This window comes from Bos taurus, chromosome 5 (assembly GCF_002263795.3).
Source record: "Bos taurus isolate L1 Dominette 01449 registration number 42190680 breed Hereford chromosome 5, ARS-UCD2.0, whole genome shotgun sequence".
In the NCBI taxonomy this organism is placed as follows: Eukaryota; Metazoa; Chordata; class Mammalia; order Artiodactyla; family Bovidae; genus Bos; species Bos taurus.
In genome coordinates this window covers 10,892,205-10,914,839 of record NC_037332.1, presented here as the reverse complement: position 1 = coordinate 10,914,839, position 22,635 = coordinate 10,892,205, and the positions used below count along the sequence as shown (strand labels likewise).

General features: G+C 34.7%; 1 protein-coding gene across 14 annotated transcripts in view; it reads left to right on the top strand.

Annotated features, from left to right (window-relative positions):
• Positions 1-22,635, top strand: part of PPFIA2 (PTPRF interacting protein alpha 2) — a 502,235-nt gene that overhangs the window by 435,089 nt on the left and 44,511 nt on the right. For all 14 annotated transcript variants that reach the window (XR_009494446.1, XM_059886832.1, XM_059886831.1 and 11 more), the window contains one exon: positions 1,553-1,646. Coding sequence is in view for 13 of the 14 variants with exons in the window: in XM_059886832.1 (XP_059742815.1) it covers positions 1,553-1,646 (94 nt within the window). In the remaining variant the exon portion in view is untranslated. The remainder of the gene's footprint in view (positions 1-1,552; positions 1,647-22,635) is intronic.

Sequence of the window (22,635 nt, the reverse complement as noted above, 5' to 3'; positions counted from 1 at the left end):
TAGTAATTTATAGATGTACAGTAGGGCAGGGATACCAATGAGAAAAATAAAATGAAAATATTCACTCATTCTGCATAGTGGAAATTTCCACATTTAAAAATATTCCCTGAGTACTTTAGTCAACTAGTAGGTGACTTCCCTGATAATACCCATAATGAAAATCATTCACAGTATAAAGTTCTTTAAGTTTTAATTGCTTATGTGTATAATTGAATAAAGTAAATTTCATTCCTCAAACTCTGAATCCCTGAGTAAGATCTAGATAGCAATCAATATGTTTTCAGTTGAAGATGACTTTCTTGTAATTATTCAGTTCAGTAACAGAATAACGGGGCTATGAGATTAACTTATTTATGACAGTGTTCCCGAACTAATAGTATTGAGTAGTTAAATTATTCTCTAAAATAAATTATGAAAAACAATTACAACAAAATTATCTTTAATAGTACATACCTACTGATATATTGGTGAATGTTTTTGTGTAGTCTTTGTAAGAGGATTAGCTTAAATCTCTCTACCTAATCTTGAGCTTAAATGGAATTTAAATCTCTTTTAATTAAAAGCATATGTATACCATAATGTACTTAAAGATAAATTAACTTAATGTTTTCCACACAGTAAATAGCAGAGAGAAAACAGAGCCCAGGTTTTAAGTTTTCATTTTTCAATTACAACTGATAATTTATGAACAATGATATGTTAGAGATGCTAAATAATTGCTCTGTAAAATTGTTCAACGCCCAACACACTTACATTCTCCTCTTACTCCAAGGTTATATAAATATATCATATATATCCCAAAGCCAAATGAAACTGACTCTACATCAAATAGTTTATGAACTGCTTGGTAAAAACAATTCTTACCAGGGTCTTTTGAAAAAAGATTTAGAATTTTTTTCAGGTATTTCATTAAAATTACGAAACAAAGCAAAGCCTTCCAGAACGTAGTAAGCTCTGAAAGTCAGGTTTGTACTGAAGGATATAGGAGTCAGCCAGGTGAGCAGAGGAGGGTTCTAGAGCAAAAAGTTTTAACTCAGCAAACATCTCTCCATTCTCTCAATTTGGAAGAGAAGACATACACTTGAGTTTCTGTGCATTGGGCTATCATTTATTCCATCATACATGAAAAATTTCAAATATTTCAAACAGTGGAAAAAACCTCACACACAGCACAAATTTTTTCATTTTTCGTAAGAAAAGTAGAAAAACAAACCTCAAAGCTTGCAGACTATGTAGTTAAGTGTTTTTCAGTGTATAGGCCACATGTATTAGTTGCTACTGGGTGTGATTGAATGGCCTACCTTTTTTTTTATAGGTGCTTTCCCCACCCCCATTCTCTCGGTGTGTGTTTATGTGTATACCCACCCCCATTCTCTCCGTGTGTATACCCATGCCAGCGAATGCATATTGAGTTGGAAATACAAAGACCAGCCAAAAAAGGAAAAAAAAAAAAAAAGTGATACTAAACAGTTGCTCAAATAAACTTTAAAAAATGTAATTCCAGAATTGACACAATGTATCCAACCTAACATGAATGGTTACTTCTTCACAGGAGGCTTTATGGAGACCGAGGCTGCAGCTCAGGAGTCCCTGGGGTTAGGTAAATTGGGAACTCAAGCTGAGAAGGACAGAAGACTGAAGAAAAAGTAGGTTTGGAGATTTTTTTTTTCCCTTCTCTTTCTAACTTTTACTTACTTTGTATCATTGTTTGTGGGGAATTAAAAACAGAGTAATTGGAAAGAAAACAATAGCCCGAGGCCAGTGTTATCCGGGTATTCCCTGAAACTATTTGGTGCTTCAATGTTAACGGTATAATCATCCAACTATTAAAAGATTTTAGTCCCTAGTATAAAGAAACAGTTTTTTTTTTTTTTAAAGAGATCAAAGCTTTTATTTCAAAACTCAAATATATTTAAAATATTTAAATGTAGCCTTACAAATAATATAATATTCCATTTGAAGTTGAATTCAGTACTGAACTGGCATGATAAAATGGAGATTATACCATCCAACTTTGTATTTCCTCTCTTGACAATTAAAGAACCTCCTCTTAAAATGGAGTATTTAAAAGGAGACCATTTCTCTGATTGAATGTAAACTTATTTTAGAATCACAGCAGATTGTTTTGCATCTGTCAGGAAACTGATAGTATATTTTTTCATTCACATATAAGATGGAACATTTAAATGAACTTGCAAAATTGGCAATTTTGGAGTCTCAGCAGCTGTTAGACACAAGTGGGTCTATATGTAACATATTTTTTAAATGCATAGTAACATTTTCAATGATGAAATAGCACCTTTAGACCATGTTCTTTAAAATCCAAAGAATTTCTCTTTATTCCAGGATCTATTAGTTGGTTATTCCTTTTCTTCCCTCTCAAATATTTATTATGTTAGGCTTGTAGTTTTCCTATTTATCTTCATTCCTTTGAAAGTATGTTCATCGCTCTAGTCATCATTATTATTGACATGCAAGTGGCTATACTATGCTAATTAATTTACTTCATATTTTCCCTTCTCACTTGCTTTGCAGATGTTTGCTAATAATGAGAAAAATATGTATTTAAAAGTTGTAGAAGAATCCACTGGTATAACTGTTGCATTAACTTTCTACTTACTAAAATTAATTATATATCCAAATTTAGTGGAAATGCTATACAGAAAAAAGAAGTGACCTTGGGAGCATTCTCTCTTGAATACAATTAAATGCTCGATCACATTCCATACTAATAAATATTACCTTTTTATTTACTGGTCACTCAAAGTATATATATAAATATTAAATTTACTTGAAGTCTAAAGGATTTTCAGTGTATTTATTTGAGATTGCTTTAAGTCTAAAGTAGTAATAATAATCAAACCCTAGCCTGGCTAATCCACTTAGTTTATTTCCCTTAAAAGTTAATTCTCATTTTCCCCACAATGAAATATTTAAAAATAATGGCAATCTGTCCAGTTTTCATCTTACATATAAGGCAGTATGGAGGCAATGCCTCACATAATTCGTTTGTTGTTTAAGACCAAGTTAAATGTCAATTTCAACAGCTACTGAAGTTAAAAATTCCAATTATACCATGACTTAACAAAATCATAAATTTAGAATTAAAGTTTAGGAATTGTTAACTTTATACACTGTTAGATTGATTTGATATTAATCTTATGGAATTATTCCTTAAATCCTAAGTATTCTCACAGTAAGAAAATGATTTTAAGTTCTGGACTTGGTTTAAAGATCTTCCTGTGCTTAACTTGATTACTTCATTTTGAAATACATTTGGGCAAAATATAATTTTAAAATGTAGTACATAGAGTCCTTGTCTTGAATATCAAGAAGAATATTAAGAACAAGCCATAATACAACAAAGGCTAACATTCCTTAGCACAACTGTTTCCTATAGAATAATATTATTTGAGTTAAAATGGATACAACAAGGCAAAGTGTTGTTGCTAATTAGTGAAAAGACCGAAGCATCTCTCTTATTATTGACCATCTCATAGCAAAAGACCAATAAGAATAGATATTCAACCTATATTTGTAAGACATATAAGGAAGTGCTAATGCTCATCCGTGCCTTCTATGGCACCATGTCTGGGTTTCTGGGTTACTAAAAAGTCACGTGTACTCATGTAATGGGTTTTACCAGATAAGCAAGGTAAATTATTGTTAAATGATATAGTTTCAAACTTTACTGCTATCAAATTTCTTATTACATGATTAAACATTGGTCATGTTCTCAAATTTTCTGAAGCATTTAAATTTTTATTTAAACAATTCTCATGTTCTATGTTTAAAAGACACTATATCCTCTTTAAATGTGCTTCAATGAATCATACTCTTTTCTGTGTTCAAGTTTCATATATCTACTTTCAAGATGAAAAATAAATTCAAGTACATTTTTTAAAAAAAATACACAAAAAAATGGAGAAAACAATTTCAAATCTTTAAACACTATAGTTTGTGCATACGTGGTTACAATGACTATGGCTTCCCACCAGTTCTTCTACATTCTATCCAATGACCAAGCCAAGTGATGTGTCCAGGACCCAGTACTTATACTTATGATCACTGTACCAAAGTTCATATCAGAGATTCATTTCATTAGTCTCCCTGTGGAAATAGCATAGCTGGAAAATCTTATTTTTAACTTTACTAAGATATCAGGTATCTCTGATTGACAATCTGTGAGTTTAAATTTAATTGATTGAAATCTTTAAATAAGTTACTTATGACACATTTTGAAAAACCATATGGGAGAGAAATCAGAGAGCAGCATTCAAGATATTCCAAATGCTTGCAAAGTTCAGAAATTTACAACGTTGGCAGTCCCAGACAAAGGTCTAATTTGAGGTACACTTACCATCCAGCAACTAAAGACAGATAGATTAAAACATCTTACTAGGTCTGTGTTCCTACTTTGTTCTGCTTTTGCTTTGCTTCGCGGTGCAGACATTTGTTTTTCTTCTGTTTCTAGCTACTGTCCTATGATGAGAAATAGGAAATTAAGAATACCAGATCTGTTAAAGCATCCACTGTCTTAATAATTCTTAAGCTGAGTACTATCTTCCTGAGTTGTGTATTATCACACAGGTGCTATTCTTCCCTGAGAACAGCATCTAACCTGAAGGTCTAAAGTCAACCTATTGTTGTTCTGCCTGGTTCATTTTTATTACATCTTATCTTTGTTATACTTTCCTTAAAATCTTCAGTTCCATAAATTTCTTCAGCAGGCTTATATGGAATACAGTTAATACCTATGATAATTATGTCAAACTGAAACTCATCTTGAAATTCTTTGAGCTGTAGTTGTTTAGTAGCTAAGATGTGTCTGACTCTTTGCAACCCCATGGACTGCAGCACGCCAGGCTTCCCTGTCCTTCACTATCTCCCAGAGTTTGCTCAAACTCATGTCTGTTGAATCCATGATGCCATCCAACCATCTCATCCTTTGTCGCCCCCTTTTCCTCCTGCCCTCAATCTTCCCTAGCATCAGGGTCTTTTCCAATGAGTCAGCTCTTCACATCAGGTGGCCTAAGTATTGAAACTTCAGCTTCGGCATCAGTCATTCCAATTAATACTCAGGGTAAGTGAAAAGTGAGTGAAGTCACTCAGTTGTGTCTGACTCTTCGCGACCCCATGGACTGTAGCCCAGCAGGCTCCTCCATCTGTGGGATTCTCCAGGCAAGAATACTGGAGTGGGTTGCCATTTCCTTCTCCAGGGGATCTTCGCCACCCAGGGATCAAACTCAGATATCCTGCATTGCAGGCAGATGCTTTAACCTCTGAGCCACCAGGGTACTTCACATTAATTTGTCTAGTCTTCCTCTTTAAAATTCGGCCAGTGTTTCTGTAGCCTTGTGGTATAGTTCTCCAAATCCTAAAGGATTGCATCATTTATTATTTTCAATATGTCTCCGTATTAAAATTGTGATTCTCCAGAGTTCTCTTAATGTGTCATTACTATGTGAGGTCTTTTCCACCGTCCTTTGTTTGATTTCATCGGATGGCAAGCATCTTTTCTAATTAATATCAATTGGCTATCTTTGCTATTCCTAAGACTAGACCTGAGAACTTCACTTCTTCCCTTTTATACCTTCCATCCTGATCTTCAAGAACCTATTTCCCTATCTTAACTCTCCAGCAAATGTTTTAGACTAAACCCTAAACCTTCTTTCTCAGGATGGCCAGTTAGTCAACCACACAACTCTATAAAAGAACTGCACCTTATTAAAAAGCTACTGCAATATCCAAAATGTACATGGCCTAGCTCACCAAAAACCTCAGTTTATAAATATCCTTTGACTCCCTAACTCCCTGAACTTCTCTTAGAATCTGGATGTTGGTATTAATATTTTAGTACCCAGTGAATAGAAACTCTGTTCTTTGCTAAAGTTTAGAATTTATTTGCTGCTAAACAGAGGAGTCAGACAATAAGAGATAAAAATGTCAGCTTTGTTACTGATGCAGCTGTTACAACACAGCTTAGTATATGGAAATAAAAGGAGGTTCCTAAAACTGAACCGCCAAGTTAAAGTCACTTGGCATAGAAAGAAACGCTAGTCACACGTTTCCAGGATGTACAAGTGTAAGGTATATGTAGTGCAGTGAAGTCGCTCAGTCGTGTCCAACTCTTTGTGACCCCTTGGACCTCCATCCATGGGATTTTCTTCTTAAAAATAGCATTTGCATCATTATGATTCCATAAATATGTTACTCTAGAATCAATAACTATGAACTCACAAAAAAAGAAAAGAAATTTTGTCCTTAGCATCTTTGCCTAAAAAAGAGCTTTAGAAGTATCCATTATATGTATTAATACCTCTTCAGATTTCTTACCCTTTTTTTTTTTCCTCCTGGAACATATTTAGCTGCTAATTTCCCATATTACCATCTCCATAAATGTGTTGGTAAGGTTTATGACAAACTTCTTATATGCTTAGAGATCTGTAAATATATTTTATACCTAAATTAATGGAAAATTATAAAAGTATTAGTTTAAAATAATTTCCCCTCAAAGCTTTAAACATACTACTCTTTTGGCTGCCACTTATGTCTAATGTCAGTTGATTGTCATTGTTTCCTGGTATAACATTCCTTTCTCTTTCACTGAAAGCTTGATTTCTCACTTAATCCTGAGGTTCAGAAATGTCATAATACATTTATATTCAAATAATTTCTATGTTTCATTTTTCTACTTTATACTTTCAATCTAAAGACTTGTTAGATTAGACTGCCTTTCATATATTGACTTAAAAGATTTTTATTTCTAAGCTTAACTTCAATTCTAAGAAGCTTATTTTTACAGAGACTGATGAGATTAAAGAGCAGTTGTCTGTTTCAGTAGTAATACACTTGTCTAACACTCATGACAGTTCATGATAGTCAGTAAGCATATTAAAATCTACAGTTACCCAGTGAATAGCTCCAGAAATATAAATCCTAAATTTTTGTATGTTTTTTATCTGCTTTTTTATGTTTTATTTTTGCATTTTTAACACGGTGTAATTTTTTATTAAAACATATATACATGTTGAAATCGGTATTTTGAGACTAAATTGGAAGATACTATATGAATATTAATATACTAATTTATCATTTTTAATATTTAGTTATAGTATAGGTAATATATTATTATATGTTAGATTTGTTATGCTCTCCTGAATGGATACCACTATGAAGTGAATATGGATTCTGTATTTGAAATCAATTTTTCAGCATCATTAAAATGAAATTAACATTCCAACTTGGCAATCAGCAGCATCCTCCAGAGAAGCAGTTTTATCCTTGGAGCATAACACTCACAGTTAATCACTACCAATGAATCTTTATGTTAGAACATCAAAGACATAAAAGTGAAGCTCTATAGATTTAGTTAATTTATTTCTATTGCAATCCTAAGGGTCTCCTTCAGTGCATAAACATTAATGTGTTTTGAGACTTGGCATTTTTAATCTTTAGCATTTGGAAGTTTCAGAGCTTGCATATCTCTAAGCAAAATAAATGTCACTGAAAATATTCATACCTAAAGGTATCACAGAATCTCCACAACATTCTTTCATTCAACAAATATTTATTAAGTACCTGGGTGCCAAGTTAAACTTATAAAAGAGTTGTATTCCATAAGTTAATCTGTAAGACGTGTATTATAAGCTTTGAATACATTTTTCCATCCAAGTAAGGTCATATACATGGAAGGTAAATGTCTTTGCTTCCCTCCACAAAAATATGTTTTGAAGAATGTTATAGAAACTAAATTTGGCTGAACAAAGCCAAAAAAAGAAAAAAAAGGAATTCACTTGTAGGATATTAGAATGTCTCAGAAATTGCAGAAACAACAGAGCCAGGACCACTCTAAAACTTCAACCATGACAGATTATGAAATGTTTCTCTAGAGTATTGTCAATAACTTATCTTTTCCATTTCACATTTTTAAGCTCCTGGGTGAAAGAATGTGGTTGGCCTAATATGGAAGAGATATTTGTACTTGAATCAATTAGTTATAGTCAAGTGTTCCTTTAGTACAGACATGGTTAAAGGGAACACTCTTGGGTAATCAACTCAAAAAGATCTAATAAAGTAGAATATTTCAGAATCTAAACCCAGTGTTCTCAGTATTTATCTGGGAAATATATCTCAGTTTCCAGCTTTGCACTTCGGAAATTTGCCCTCTCTGCCTGCACTGAGTTAGAGCTATCATTGCCTTACCATCTGATCATGCATGTCCTGCCAAGCTCCTGCCACGAACAATTCTAAGACTTCCCTGAACCTAAAAAATAATAATAGACAAAAGCTAAAGGCCAAAATCTACTGAAATTTGTTAGGAAAAAAATGAATCTAAGGAAAACCAATGTGCCCTCTTGGAGGAAGGAAAAAAACATGGAAGAAATAGGGATATTGTTATGAACCTATGGTGCAATGTTAGTAGATTACAGAGTAAGTATCAATAGAATCAGAATCCCTGTATAGCCTCTGTATTTTCTGCCCATGAAAAATAAAAAGAATACACCCATGGCAGATTCATGTTGATGTATGGCAAAACCAATACAATATTGTAAAGTAATAAATAAATAAATAAATAACAAAACAACAACAAGAATAATAATAAGTGAAAACTCAGATAGTTACATGTACCAGAAAAATGACCTCCTTCTATAAAAAGATCCATATTGTTTGTCTTGACTGAAGTAAATCCTGGATTAATGAAACATGCAAATGATAACTTTTCAGTCATTTACTTAGTGCCCATTTTTTTCCAGGAACTGTGTGAGAAACGACTGATATTTGAATTATACAGCCCTACTTTTCAAAGAGCTTGTAGAGAGACAGTCATGAAAACAAATTATTGCACTTTAGTATTTCAGTGCCCATGATCCTTTCTCTAAGTTTCTGGCCTTTGAGCAGAACGAGAAGAGTGCCATATGACTAAAACCACATAATGTTCTTATTTAAAGGATGTTCTCCAAGTTAAGGCTGTATATTGACACCCTGCTTAGACTGGTTAGCTTTTCAAAATAAACAAAACATCCAATAGGTTATTTTTGAACAGTAAGAAAGGGATTTTCAATCACCAAGAATAAATGGAATCCCTTAAGAATGAATTGTGTCCTTAAACATTTCAGACATTTTCTATACATGTAGATGAGAAAAAGGCTGTAGAAACACCACACATTGAGTTCAGCAAAGTGTTTTGATTACTTTCTAAACGAACATAAGATTGGAATGAGACTAAAACCATGAAAATATAACTGGTGGAGTCCTTGTAATCACAGGGGCTGGACAAGTGAATTCCTGATGACTGAGTGAAATGGAAATTGGCAAACTCACCACTTTAGTATTTGACTTAAATATGAATATGATATTTGTGAAAGCACGAAGCTAGAAGACGTAGTTAAGTTTAGATAAAGAATTTTGTTTAAGGGAAACCTTTGAAGAGAGATGCAAATCTAAGAAGATGAAGTTTAACAGGGTCATTTATATGTTAATAAATCTGCACCCAACTTCATATATGCTGAATGCTTATGTATAGGGGGATATGTATAATTTAACTGCAACTCCTGAGAAAAATGTTTCTACAAAAAAAGATAAATTGCCAATGCCTGATAAAGATATTAATGATTTTCAGTACCCAAAAAGCAGTTGATAAGGCCAAAATTCTATGTACTGACCAGAACATACCTGGATATTGTATTAATTTCTGGGAAATATGCTTGAAGCAGATATATTCAAACAAGCATATATTCGGAAGAACATGATCAGCATAGCAAGATGACACTGAACGCCTTCAAGGAGTGTTGCAAACAATTAGGAATATGTGGGGTACGGATAACAAAGATCCAGACACTCCGAAGAAAAAAGAGCAATCAAATGTGTTCTTTTGGCTGCATGAGAAGATCTTGGGCCCAAAGTGAAAGGCTGCTAACAGATAAATGTGAGCTGCGTGTAAGTGAGGACTGCTAACAATCACAGATCTGAGAAGAAAGAATTGACCCCCTAGAAAGAGAGCTATTTCTTGTGATTAAGTCCAACATAGACCTACCAAGTGTATGAATGTGGCTAGATTATTATATGAGGGATTCAGGTTTCAGTTGAGAAATTGAATTACATGCTCTTCAAATTGCCCCTGCCCCGGATTCTGTGTTTTTCTACATAATTCAAAAAGCTGGACTCAGAGAACCTCTGCTTTTTTAAACAAGTGCAGTGCCTGGCACAGTGTAGATACTCAAGACATGCATTTTGCATAACTGAATACATAAATAGCATCTGGGGGGAAAAAGAAGAACAAAAACCCAAGAATATGGAACAGGAACTGGGGCAGTGACTTCCACAAACTAACCGAACTGGAAACCAGGGCTTCGTCTCTGCCCTCATCCTGCCTCGTCCTTGCTCTTCCCTCTGTGCGCCTCCACACAAGGTGATCTAGATAATAGCTCTTTAAAATCTCTCAAGCTTGCTGATTTTCTTCTTTCTTGCTCAGGCCATCATACTAAAACAGTGTCTTCTAGTCTTGCCTTCCTCAAATTCATTCTTCACACTTCAGCTAAAGAAATCTATCTAAATCATTATGTCTAAACTTGCCTAAAATCCCTCAATCATTTCCTAGCATCCCTAGGATAAATCTCAAATGCCTTCATATAGTCCCTAAATCCCCACATTATCTGGTTCCTATCTATCCCTTTGTCTCTGCTTCCCATCCTGCACATTCTGTTCTTAATATACTTAATATCTATGTCTTTTTTATGACTACTCTTGTCTCCTTGTGTGTGTATATCCTGTTCTGTGTTCCTCCTCATCCTTTTTGTGGTAATGATAATAATGATCTTCTTTATATGTAAGAAGTATTTAATAACCACATTGAGTAGTTGCAATATGCCAGGCACTGTTCTATACATTTACACGTATTTTTGTCTTGTAGTTTTCACAAAGCCTTTGAGGTAGAAATGCTGTTGCTTCCACAATGAAAAAACACAGCTTTCCAAGCACTGTGGTATACAGAGGTGCAGACCTCTGGAGCCCTATTTTCTCTGAACTATTTAGAATCTCAGGATAAGGCTGCAATTTAAAGATTATGTAGTCCAAACTTTCAGCTGGATCTTAAGTCTCCTATCTAATTTTAAATAGTCTCCATGGGGAGTCAAAAAAGAATCTCTCTCTTTATACTCTGAAAAGAGAAGCATAGTTTTTTCCATAGGGAATAATTAGTTTCTTATCTGACCCCATCCCATCCTTCCAAATTAGCAACAAATGTATTCAAATCAGACACTTATTTAAGAATGAGAAATGGAGGTAATTTCAAAGTAGTGTAGTTACTTTATAAAGTTGATTTTTTTCTGATGTAATTAGCCACACATACTATCACCAAAGTTTGATATGAGTATAGTAATGATTACTAATAAGTTATGTAAGAAATGTAAATGTCTGCTTGAATCAATCTAACATTATTTGTCCCAATAAAGTTTTCAAAGTCGGTGTCTAACAGTAAGGATGATTAAGTTCTTTCATTAAAAGAAAAGAAAAAAGTGACTAATTAGGATACATTCAAATATAATGCTGACTGACATCTTGATCTAAAAGGTATTCTCTATATTTGTTTCCATAATATAGAAGCTTATATTAGCTCTATATGGTATTTTTATAAGGTCTTTGAAGATGTGCTTTTTGCCCATAGTTATTTAAAGTTAGCCTTTCAGAAGCAAGCTTCTCTACCTTGTTCCCACATTTCTAAGGTCAGTGATTATCTATATCCTATTGACAGGGTTTTATAAAAAAAATAGATAACAAGAGACTTTTCATTCAAAAAATATATGTATGCATGTATACATATATATAACTGATGCCGGGAAGGGCTGAAGGCAGAAGAAGGGGCCATCAGAGGATGAGATGATTGGATGGCATCACTGACTCAAATGGACATGAATTTGAGCAAACTCCAGGAGATAGTGAAGGACGCGGAAGCCTGGCATGCTGCAGTCGATGGGGTCACAAAGAGTTGAACATGACTTAGCGACTGAACACACACACAGATATATATATCTAGGCAGCATATTAAAAAAGCAGAGACATTACTTTACCAACAAAGGTCCATTTAGTCAAGGCTATGGTTTTTCCAGTAGTCACGTATGGGTGTGAGAATTGGACTATAAAGAAAGCTGAGTGCTGAAGAATTGATGCTTTTGAACTGTGGTGTTGGAGAAGACTCGAGAGTCCCTTGGACTGCAAGGAGATCAAACTAGTCAATCCTAAAGAAAATCAGTCCTGAATATTCATTGGAAGGACTGAAGCTGAAGCTCTAATACTTTGGCCACCTGATGTGAAGAACTGACTCCTTGGAAAAGACCCTGATGCTGGGAAAGATTGAAGGTGGGAGGAGAAGGGAACAACAGAGGGTGAGATGGTTGGATGGCATCACCAACAGAATGGACATGAGTTTGAGTAAGCTCTGGGAGCTGGTGATGGGCAGGGAAGCCTGGCGTGCTGCAGTCTATGGGGCCAAAAAGAGTCAGACATGGCTGAGCGACTGAACTGATTGATACATATATATATATATTACATATATATACAGCATACAGTTAAATGTATTTATTTCAGATTCTACATACTTAAATTTTTTAATTGGGGCTTGACTGGAATATAATCACGGGCAAAAGAATAACAAAATTCTTGAAAAAGTAAAGATTTCTCAGCCTCTTTTAAAGAGTCTTAAATACTTCAGCTATTTGGATTCAATATTGACTTTAAAGAAAAATTATTTCTGTAGAAGTATAATAAACCATACTTAACACTTCTGAATCATTTTCTTTAATTTATAAGGATCACTATAAATGTGCTTGGCTATTTATTTTTATCTGTATCCCATCACTGTATATAAAGCAATTTCTGCTATCATCCCTGGGTGCTCTTATATCCACATAAATCAGCTGTTTGCAACTTAACCTTTAAGTTCATGGCTTCATTACTTCCAATGTCATTCTCTCTTCCAAGTCAGACACATCCTATGTTATATTCTGAATCCTGTCATTGCTCCCAGATCACCCCTACTCAGAAGTTACTAATTCATGCATATCATTCCTTCCTATCTCCTTCTTTCAGCTTGGTTTTATCAACTTCTTCTACTATCATCTTTTTAAAAACTTCTATCACTTTTTAGTGTATCAGCTGCATTCGGTCCTCTTCTATCTCCCTATTTCGCTTGGATTCTATGACCATAATTTCACCATGCTCAGAAATTCCAAACCCATGATTTTTTTTCATTTGGTTATGTCCATATCATAACTAGAGTCACCAATGAATTTTTCTTTCTCCATGGCTATGTTTGGGTTACAAGAGAAAATTAATGCAAGGGAATTTGAATCAGCTTCATGTGGGAATTCAACACTGCCAGGTATTCCCAATATTTTTCTGTCACCGGTCTTCTTTCTATTCTCTGCAGCTTTTGTCAGAGACCTCCACTGTCCTCAAACCTGTGTCTTCTGCAGGTGCATTCACATTCTACTCTAGAGGGAGAGAGAAAGAGACCACCTCAGTCCTCTGAATTATTTGCTGCTGAATTCACACTAACTCTTGCCCCCATCCTGCTTTAACACAGCAAAGTAGGTTAATTTCTTCTCATTTAAGACCATCCCTGCTTATTTTGTCTGTCTGGTTGTGCCAGTTTCCCACTTGTACTTCAGATTCTCTTCAAATTCTCCTCTCTTCTGGATTGTGGTCATCAGCATTTAAACATGCTCAAGTTTCACCTATTAAAGGAAATCATTTCTTCATTCTACTTTTTCGCTTCAGTCACTATCTGTTCACTCCTCAATCTCAATTGTTAACAATTGATTTTTTAAATTTCTGAGTCGTTAACTTGAACTTTAAGAAGCAAAAGGCAACTACATTCCACATATGAAGTTCATTTAATAAATATTTCTAATGTGAAATTTTGCATTCAAAGTTAACTAGTTTATAAATAGACGGCTCATTCATTCAGTGGAAGATCTAGAAGATTAAAGTGAGGCAATTAAACATTTAAGAATCCTGTTTTTAAATATAAGATATATGTTAGTTGATAATATCTTCTTGTTTGTGCCTGGATGTATGCTGATGTTCCCAAGGAAAATATTGTGCCAATAACTGACTTGTTCTTATTGGTTAGAGGGTAACTTAAAACCTATTTTTTCTAGGTCAGTGAAAAATTATTTGTCTATTATATACTACAGTGGTCTTTAAATGAAGAAGATTAATTTTTGACAGAATCTCTCTTGGTATTCTCATAATTTTGACAATCTGGAGTAGAAAGAAAAAAATAAGTTATATGTTCCTATAAATAATTGCATGTAGAAAAGAATATCAATTTTTATAAGAAGAAAACTGTCTTTATCTAGACCAAAAGCACTACAAATATATATTACCTCTGATATGAATTTATAATATATTATCACAAACTCTCTTAAGAGTCATTTATAATTACAGCTTTTTGTCCGTTGCAGAACATGTCTTTTTGAAAGTTGTGAGCTGAAATACTTAATTCTAAAATGAAATAGCTAGTCAAGATTGCTCTTAAATTAATTGCCTGTGGAGGAGAAGAAAGTTAGTAAAAACTATGAGAAGTCAGATAACTTATGCACACTGATAAATATATTAGAACTTTAAGCAATACTTTTTGAGTCATATGTTTGTATTTCCTGTTTATTTTCACAATTTCTCATGTTTTATATTTAGGGTATTTCTATAGGTACAGATTTCCTATTTTAAAAATGATAAATATGTGAAAAAAATTAATATTCCACTGTGTGCAGATTTATTCAACTTTATTGGAGAGCAATGCCTAGGTAACTTGTAGGCTGAGGAAGATTATTTTGTCCATGGTAATAACTGGCCCCAAATGCTTCATGAAAAATAGTTTTCATGGAGAGCTCAGAAATTGCTTTTTTCTCATAACTCATCAAAGAGTTCACAGGTATGTTGACAGGAAAATCATTCTAACCACCTAGAATGTATTTCTTTGGGTCTTAATTTCCTTTCTGTTGCATATATGATGCAAGAAAGATGCCTTAAGTTTCTTAGGACATTGAGATGCCAATGTGTATGGGCTGCTGTGTTTTTGTTTATGTGAAAAATTTAAAAACTAGTCCCAGCTGTTCTGAAGCTAAGGTCAAAGAACTGCATTTCTCCAAAATGCACATTTAGTGAAAGAATACACAGTTTCTCTGAATGAATGCATTTGGAGGAGGCACGTGCAGGGTGTTCATCGCACTTCCAGCTTTTCTTTATAATGATTGTGTAATTAAAAAAGGGAGCTCTCTAACTTGCTTCATTTCTTAGATAGGAATCTCTGCTTCATATTTTGTTACATTGACTATATTTTATGTAGTAAAATTTTATTTTTCTAAGAATTGGTCTAGTATGCTTTTATAAAAAAATTTAAAATAATATTCTCATGGCTTTTTATTGGGTTATTTAAATTCCATATTTTCCCAGTGCCTCTACTCTCCCCAGGGAACAAGTGGGCTACTTCAAACACCACAACAAAATCAACCTTTCTGTGATGACATCTGGTAACATTGGTGAACTAATCTAGTTCATTTTCCCCCTCAGAGCAATGTTTACCAACATCTGTCCAAATAAATAAATGTGTCTACTTAAAGACACCCAGTTGCCAGCTTAAATAGAGGAGGAGGAATTACTCTTCTAGAGGGGAGAAGACTGATAGAATTTTTTAGGACTTTTTCATGACCTGATTACTGGCACATAATTATTACTATTGTTATACCACATGTGTAATGTCACAATAAAATTATGGAACTAGGATGTGAAAATTTCTTCTTGCCTCAAATTAAGTTCGGGAGATTGAACATCAGAACCTTCCCAGTGATTTTGATCAAACCATGTATGTGAACCAGAATCCAGATAGACCCACCCTCAAACCAGTGCTTTCTTCGAGTCACTGTCTTTCCAGAAGTCTGCTGTATTTTTCTTAAGCTCTAAGCTTATAAATCTGTTTGAGATCCCAAGCATCACTTAATAGGTTACTGCTTCTATTTGTAAAATAACCTGAGTGGCCTGAGGTGAAGAATCTTCTTTAACAAGCTGCCTGACTTCCTCCCGGGGTTTACTATAGGCTGGGAAAATGTGGTCATGCATGTTTCAGAGTGGCTCATTTTCAAGAGACAGACTACTGGTCAACTATTAGAACTGCCTTCAGCCTGATTATGCTTTTGGATGCAGTGAGTATCTGTGTCATGGTGAAATTTAAAAAAAAAAAAAAAACAGAACACCATGTCTTTCTCGTATCTGAGCTTTAGCACATCTGAAATGATGCTCTTGTTTTATTCCATGGCTTTCTTTGGATTGAAATGTATCCATTAACATTTGTGTGCTTTTCTTTTTCATCTGTCCTCCTCCATCTCATGAAAAGCACATCAGGGTAAGTTGAATCACAATGGCTGCTGAACATGTTTATTTTCAGCACCATCCTCTTTTTCTTTTGTCTTTAGTATTTCTCCTTTCAGTTGTAACACAAGCTGCACGGCCTCTGACCTAAAATGAAAATTGTGAAGTGTATTCATTTTCTTAAAAGGAATCATTGGTTCAGAGAAATGTTCACATTTAAATGAATCATGTTGGCCTTTCAGGCACTTCAATTTCTTCGGTTCTACTAGACACACATCAAAAGACAATCCAGATGACATTTTCCCTAGTTCTTAAGTCACTCTCTAGGGGTGAGTATGACATTCAGTGAGGCTTAAGTAATAGCTGCAGGTCACTTGGGTATTTTTGACTATGCTGCATGGCTGACTCTGCCTGTGTGTTTCAAAGTGCTTCATGGTTCTCCACTAGCATTATATTCAAGAGATAAATTTATTTGTCAGTTACCAGAACTGCCCTTTGATGAAGAGGGTTAAATGTTGAATCTCCCCCAGTAGAACTTATATGTAATCCTTGGTTTTGGCTGAACCCTTTGGTCTCGTGTGTTCTTTCTCCTGTTTCCTATACTACGAGTTAATTCTTAAAGCTTTGAAAGGTGTATTACTAAGATTACTGTTCCAAATTTCAAATCCTGCTTTTTGAACTAAATTTAGAATATGTTATTTATTTCTAAAACCAAGTAGGCTTCAGTTTATGCATAATATAAAGTATTACATTTCTATAAATGCCCACATGGACAACATGATGAGCTATAAAACACTTTAGATGGAGAGAGGTATTGATTTTTACACTTAAGCAAAACATTTTGAGGGAGCAAATAAAACGGCTCTAGTGAGATGCAATTTTTCAGGAAGCTATGGAAAGTGTCACTAATGGGCAATATGGATATTTTATACACCAATACAGGTCATGTGCTTTGTTTATTAGTTTGGTTTACATTTGTTACATTTTTCCTACTCTAAGATATAATTACTACTACTAATTATTTAACAATGCAGTATTTTTTTAAGTTAGGATAATTTATATTAAGGAAAGCTCTAGGAAGTGTTCTTGAAAATGCAAGGCAAACTGTGATTGGAGTACTATTCAACTACATTGGCCAAATGCAAATTGTAAGACCTTACTTTTTTAAAATATTCACTACTCTGACCCTGGATTTTAAAGAATTGTTTACATGTCATCATGTAATAGTAGCCTTCTGTTTTCTAATGATTTTAAGTTTCATGAGAAAAATAATGCCAAGAAATAAAACTTTATTCTCCCTTTTCTTTTTGAATGCAATATTGAAAAATAATAAATTCATAATACATCAATGTCTGTGGACTTTAAGAAACTGATATAATTACCTTAATTCTAAAATTTAATTTCTTGTCTTGCGCATGCTCCTAGAATTTAAACATTTTAAGACCCCAAAATCATTTCCTTGGTCCAATTACTAAAGGAAGCTTGGGAAGTTAAATGTCAGGAGAAGACAGTACGAACATAGCATAGACGTGGGAAGATTTGGGTGGAAAGAATATTGAATTAGGAACAGAAGACAAGACTTTAAGCTCCATGTGTTTTCTGCATACCTTTGAGTGAATGACTTATATTATCTGTACTTTCTGCCAACTTCCTAATACTCACAAGAGTATGGGAAAAAAATAATCTCAGAAGCTTAGAACTATAAACTTCAAATCTGATTTAAAGAGGACTCAAAATTAATGAAGCACCAAAGCAGTCTAGTCTAAATGGCCTCCAAATAAACCTGCAAACTTCCCAGTGTCTCTCCAGTAAGTTCCTATTTAACAATCAGGAAGGGACTGGGGAGGACAGACCACAGTGTACTGCAAAAGGGAAATTGTTTACCGGGAAGAAATACAAGCCCCGCTAGCTGTCAACAACAGCATGAGTAACTGCATTGCTCCATCACATTTGTGCATGCATGTGTGTGTTTATACCTTTTTAGCGGTTTTGAAAGTAATTAAATTCAAAATAAAATGAGGAGTGAAATTATGTAAATCCCAACTCAAATTCACAAATATATTTCTTTCCTGAGGCTCTGCCCTCCATTTTTGCAGGAAAAAAAAAAAAAAGGTTTCAACATGAATGAACTTAGGATTTATGTATTCAAATAATTTCAGTTTCAAGCAATGTAGCATGCATCTGAGGATCTAAATAAAGCACCACGTAAATGTGCAATGGACTTTTATATGTACTACATGTGAAAATGTGCCAAATAGGATATACCTACATGTACACTTGCACTTACCCACATACAGAATCACAGCATGCTGTGCTTTCAGATCAAGTCAACCTTGTTAATGTTGGATTTGAAACTCTTAATTTTATGGAGCTAAATGTGTATAGTTAGGTAATCAATGTCTGAAGCAGTTGATTGGGATTTGGAATATATTTCTGTTCAGAATAATTATGTTAATTAATATATATATTTTTTCAACTTACATGTGTTTAAAAAAATTGATATGGTGCTATATTTCCTTCATATTTACTGACCAGAATTTGAAACAGTTTTTTGTACTTTTGATTCTCACAGAATTGGTCAATAGATATAGATTTCTGAAAAATGGCATTATAACCCATTGTCTGGTTGAAATTCGAAGAGATCATGTTTTATTTACCCTCTTCACTGTTGAAGTTTATAGGAATAGGATACATTTTATAATTAATAATAGTGCAAAGTTATGTAAATTTGCTTTTAGAACTATGTATAGATTTATTCTCTGTATTATACTGTTAAGAAGTAGATTCAACTGTCAAATTATTTTGACTTACATTTCATTCTTGGTTCTTATCAAGTCATTTATTTCTCCTGGTTATATTAATAAGTAAGTACTTGCTGTGTGCCACAGTAAATAAATAAACCCTAAAGATAAATTTTTCAACCAGATAATTACTTTGTATTACAATAATGCAAAATTAAACTGAAACAAATTACAAATTCAGCTTTTCCATCCTGATTATATAAATGGGGCTAACTTCCTTCCTCTGGCCAAGATTCAGAACCTGTTTTTAATAGGAAACAGCAAGAAAAGGAAGGTTCCTTTTTTATCTTATAGTGTTGGGAACTGATGTGTGATGGTGAAGGTGGTAAAGACTATCTATATTACCAGAAATCAAATTAATGTGAGTCTACATGTGAATGAAAATGAGAGGAGAAATACAGGTGGGAGAGCATCATTGCCTTTCATTTTAACAAAGATGTGGTTACTCCCATCCTCCTTTCATGATTGTGAAAAGTTCAGAGAGTTTAGTTAGCTAAAGGATAATGTGGGGGGTAAGAGGCTGACTCTAACCAGGTTGTGATGCTCAGATTCTGGCTCTGGCTCACTGACTGTGTGTTCCAAGTGGTCTCATCTTCAGTGTCCTCATCTGCAAATGTGTATCAGCATGTATCTTGTTGGATGGCTGTGAAGGTTCATGACTTATACGTATAAGGCACTAAGGATCGTGCTTCACACTGTCACTCAGTATCACAGAGTAAGTGGTAAATGCATATCAGCAATTATTATCCAAGATCCAAAGCCTAATTCGTCTGCATACAGAAACATAAATTTTTCAAACCATGATATTTTATCTCAGAATATGAAGTGGTTCATATAAACAAGAAAGTACAATAGATTCAATTACTCACTGTACTCAATTGTAATACATTTCAATTACATTTAAATACAATATTAAATCATAAATGAGAAATACAGCAAGTGCAATAACTAGAATGTATGCAAGTTATAATATTTGAAGAGAATATGTATTCTCTTCAAATATATGTATTTGTATTATATGTACAGAATATGTATTCAAATTTCTCTTTCTCTCGTAGAAGAGAAAATGAATTCTGCCTGGGACAGGTCTTGGAATCTTGACAGGAAGGATAAAGTTTAAACTGAGTCAGAAAGATAAGTGTGAGTTTTCCACAATTATGATGCAAAGAAGGATGTCCCGGGCAGAAGATAAAGGCATATACAAAGTCATGGAGGGTAAAAAAATAGAATGAGGTATTTGGGACATAGCAAGCACTGCAGTACTGGTTGAGCAAAAGAAGCTAGGAGAAATCCAAGGGCCATTTCACCAAGGGTCTTTTTAGTTGTGCCAAGATATATGACCTTTATTTTCAGTTCTCTGTGTGCGCTCAGTCATGCCCAGCTCTTAGTGACCCCATGGGCTGTAGCCCACCAGACTCCTCTATCCATAGGATTCTCCTGGCAAGAATACTGGCATGGGTTGTCATTTCCTCTTCCAGGGGATCTTCCTGATGCAGGGATCGAGCCTGCATCTCATATCTCCTGCATTGGCAGGTGGATTCGTTACCACTGTGCCACCTGGGAAGTTTATTTTTAGTTGCCTGCTTTAAAATCTTCCCTCCCCCTTTGAAGTTTTTAAAGCAGGCAACCCTTCCAAAAATATTTGTGTTTAGAAAGGTCTTTCTGGAAGGTGGAACAATGATGAGAAGTAGGGAATACCACCGGAGAGGCAGACTGGGAGTTCACTGCCATGATCTACAAATGAGTTTAAACAAAAGCTTTGGTAGTAGCCAATCAATTTACAAAATATCATATTTAATTTTAGAGAGGACATTTTAATCTCTTTCTGCAGCCAATCTGTGTAACTGATAAGCAAAATTCTTACTTCTTATTAAGATGTAATAAGTAGTTGGATCTTAACAAAAACATAGAATACTTAAAAGTCAACCTTCGACCAAGGATCCTGGATGGTTGTCAACACTGAGAATTTCATGGATTACGAGACAGCAATCTCTCAAAAGATGTTCTTGGCTAGATCAAGCAAAGATGCATGGTGCAGTAGAAGAGTAAACTCTTACTTCTGAATGTTAGTCTTGGGAGGAAGATGAACCTCATGCATTTGGTGCCGTTAATGGGCTTCCTAAGTGGCACAGTGGTAAAAAATCTGCCTGTCGATGAAGGAGATGCAAGAAACGCAGTTCAATCCCCGTGTCAGGAAGATCCCTTGGAGTAGGAAATGGCAACCCATTCCAGTATTCTTGCCTGGGAAGTTCCATGGACAGAGTGGCCTGCCAGGCTAGAGTCCATGGGGTCACAAAGAGTTGGACATGACTGAACACACACGCAGGCAAGAAGGAAACAGTCTTTATGAATGACACTCACACTATGAATTTCCAGATTTTGAAAGATAAGAGTCATTGTGGGATCTGGGATGATCAAAAATAAGAGGATGTTTTATGATTTAGGTGTCCCAGAGCTTCTCTGATAGCTCAGATGGTAGAGAATCTGCCTCTGAGGCATGAGACCTGGGTTCGATCCCTGGGTCGGGAAGATCCCCTGGAGAAGGAAATGGTAACCCACTCCAATATTCTTGCCTGGAGAATCCCATGGACAGAGGAGCCTGGCGGGCTACAGTCACAAAGAGTCAGACATGAGTGAAGCAACTTAGCTAGCACTCGAGATTTTGATCATCAAAGACAAGAAACAACTTACTATTGCTAGAAAATGGTACTTGCAAAGATGGAATTATTCATGTTCAAATTATTTGGCAAAGTAAGTTTCTAGGTCTAATTAGAGGTCAGGGAAGATTATTAGAAAGGAAGGTTTAGTCTTTGTAATCCAAGTTGATGATTGTGTTGTAGGCATTTGAGTAACTATTGAATGATTTTCAGAGGACAGTTCAATAATAAATAGCTCATATTTATTGGCTGTTTCTTTTGTACACATTATAGTTGTCATCACATTAAATATATTTTCTTATTTAACTCTCATACCAACCCTCTGAAATAGGTACTGTTATCAACTTCATCTTACACATGAGGAAGCTGACTCTTTGTGACTCTCTTTTCACTGACACCAACGAACCATCCACATTGGGAAAAATATGGAGAAGGAGACTTCACTGCCCCCAGGGTTGTGAATTTTTGAATAATGAATTTCATTTCTCAGCATTTAACATCTTAGTGAATTTGTTGATTTACAAGTTGTTCTCCCAAACTATAAGAGCATGAGATCAGGGACTGCGGACGCCCTGGGACTAGGGTCAGCAGGCAGTCAGTAGATTCTTATAGACCTACTATGCATTGAATTTTTGACCTCAAAACAAAATAAAACTAACAAAATTTCTGACTCAGCAAAATGTTAAAGATATTCTAGGGAAAATTGCTTGGTACTGAGGGGCCTAAAAAAATAAGTACTAAGTGTTGCCTCCAGGTGCAGGGTAGGCTGGTTTCAGAGAGAAAGCGTTTTTGTTGTGTCTTGAAAAACA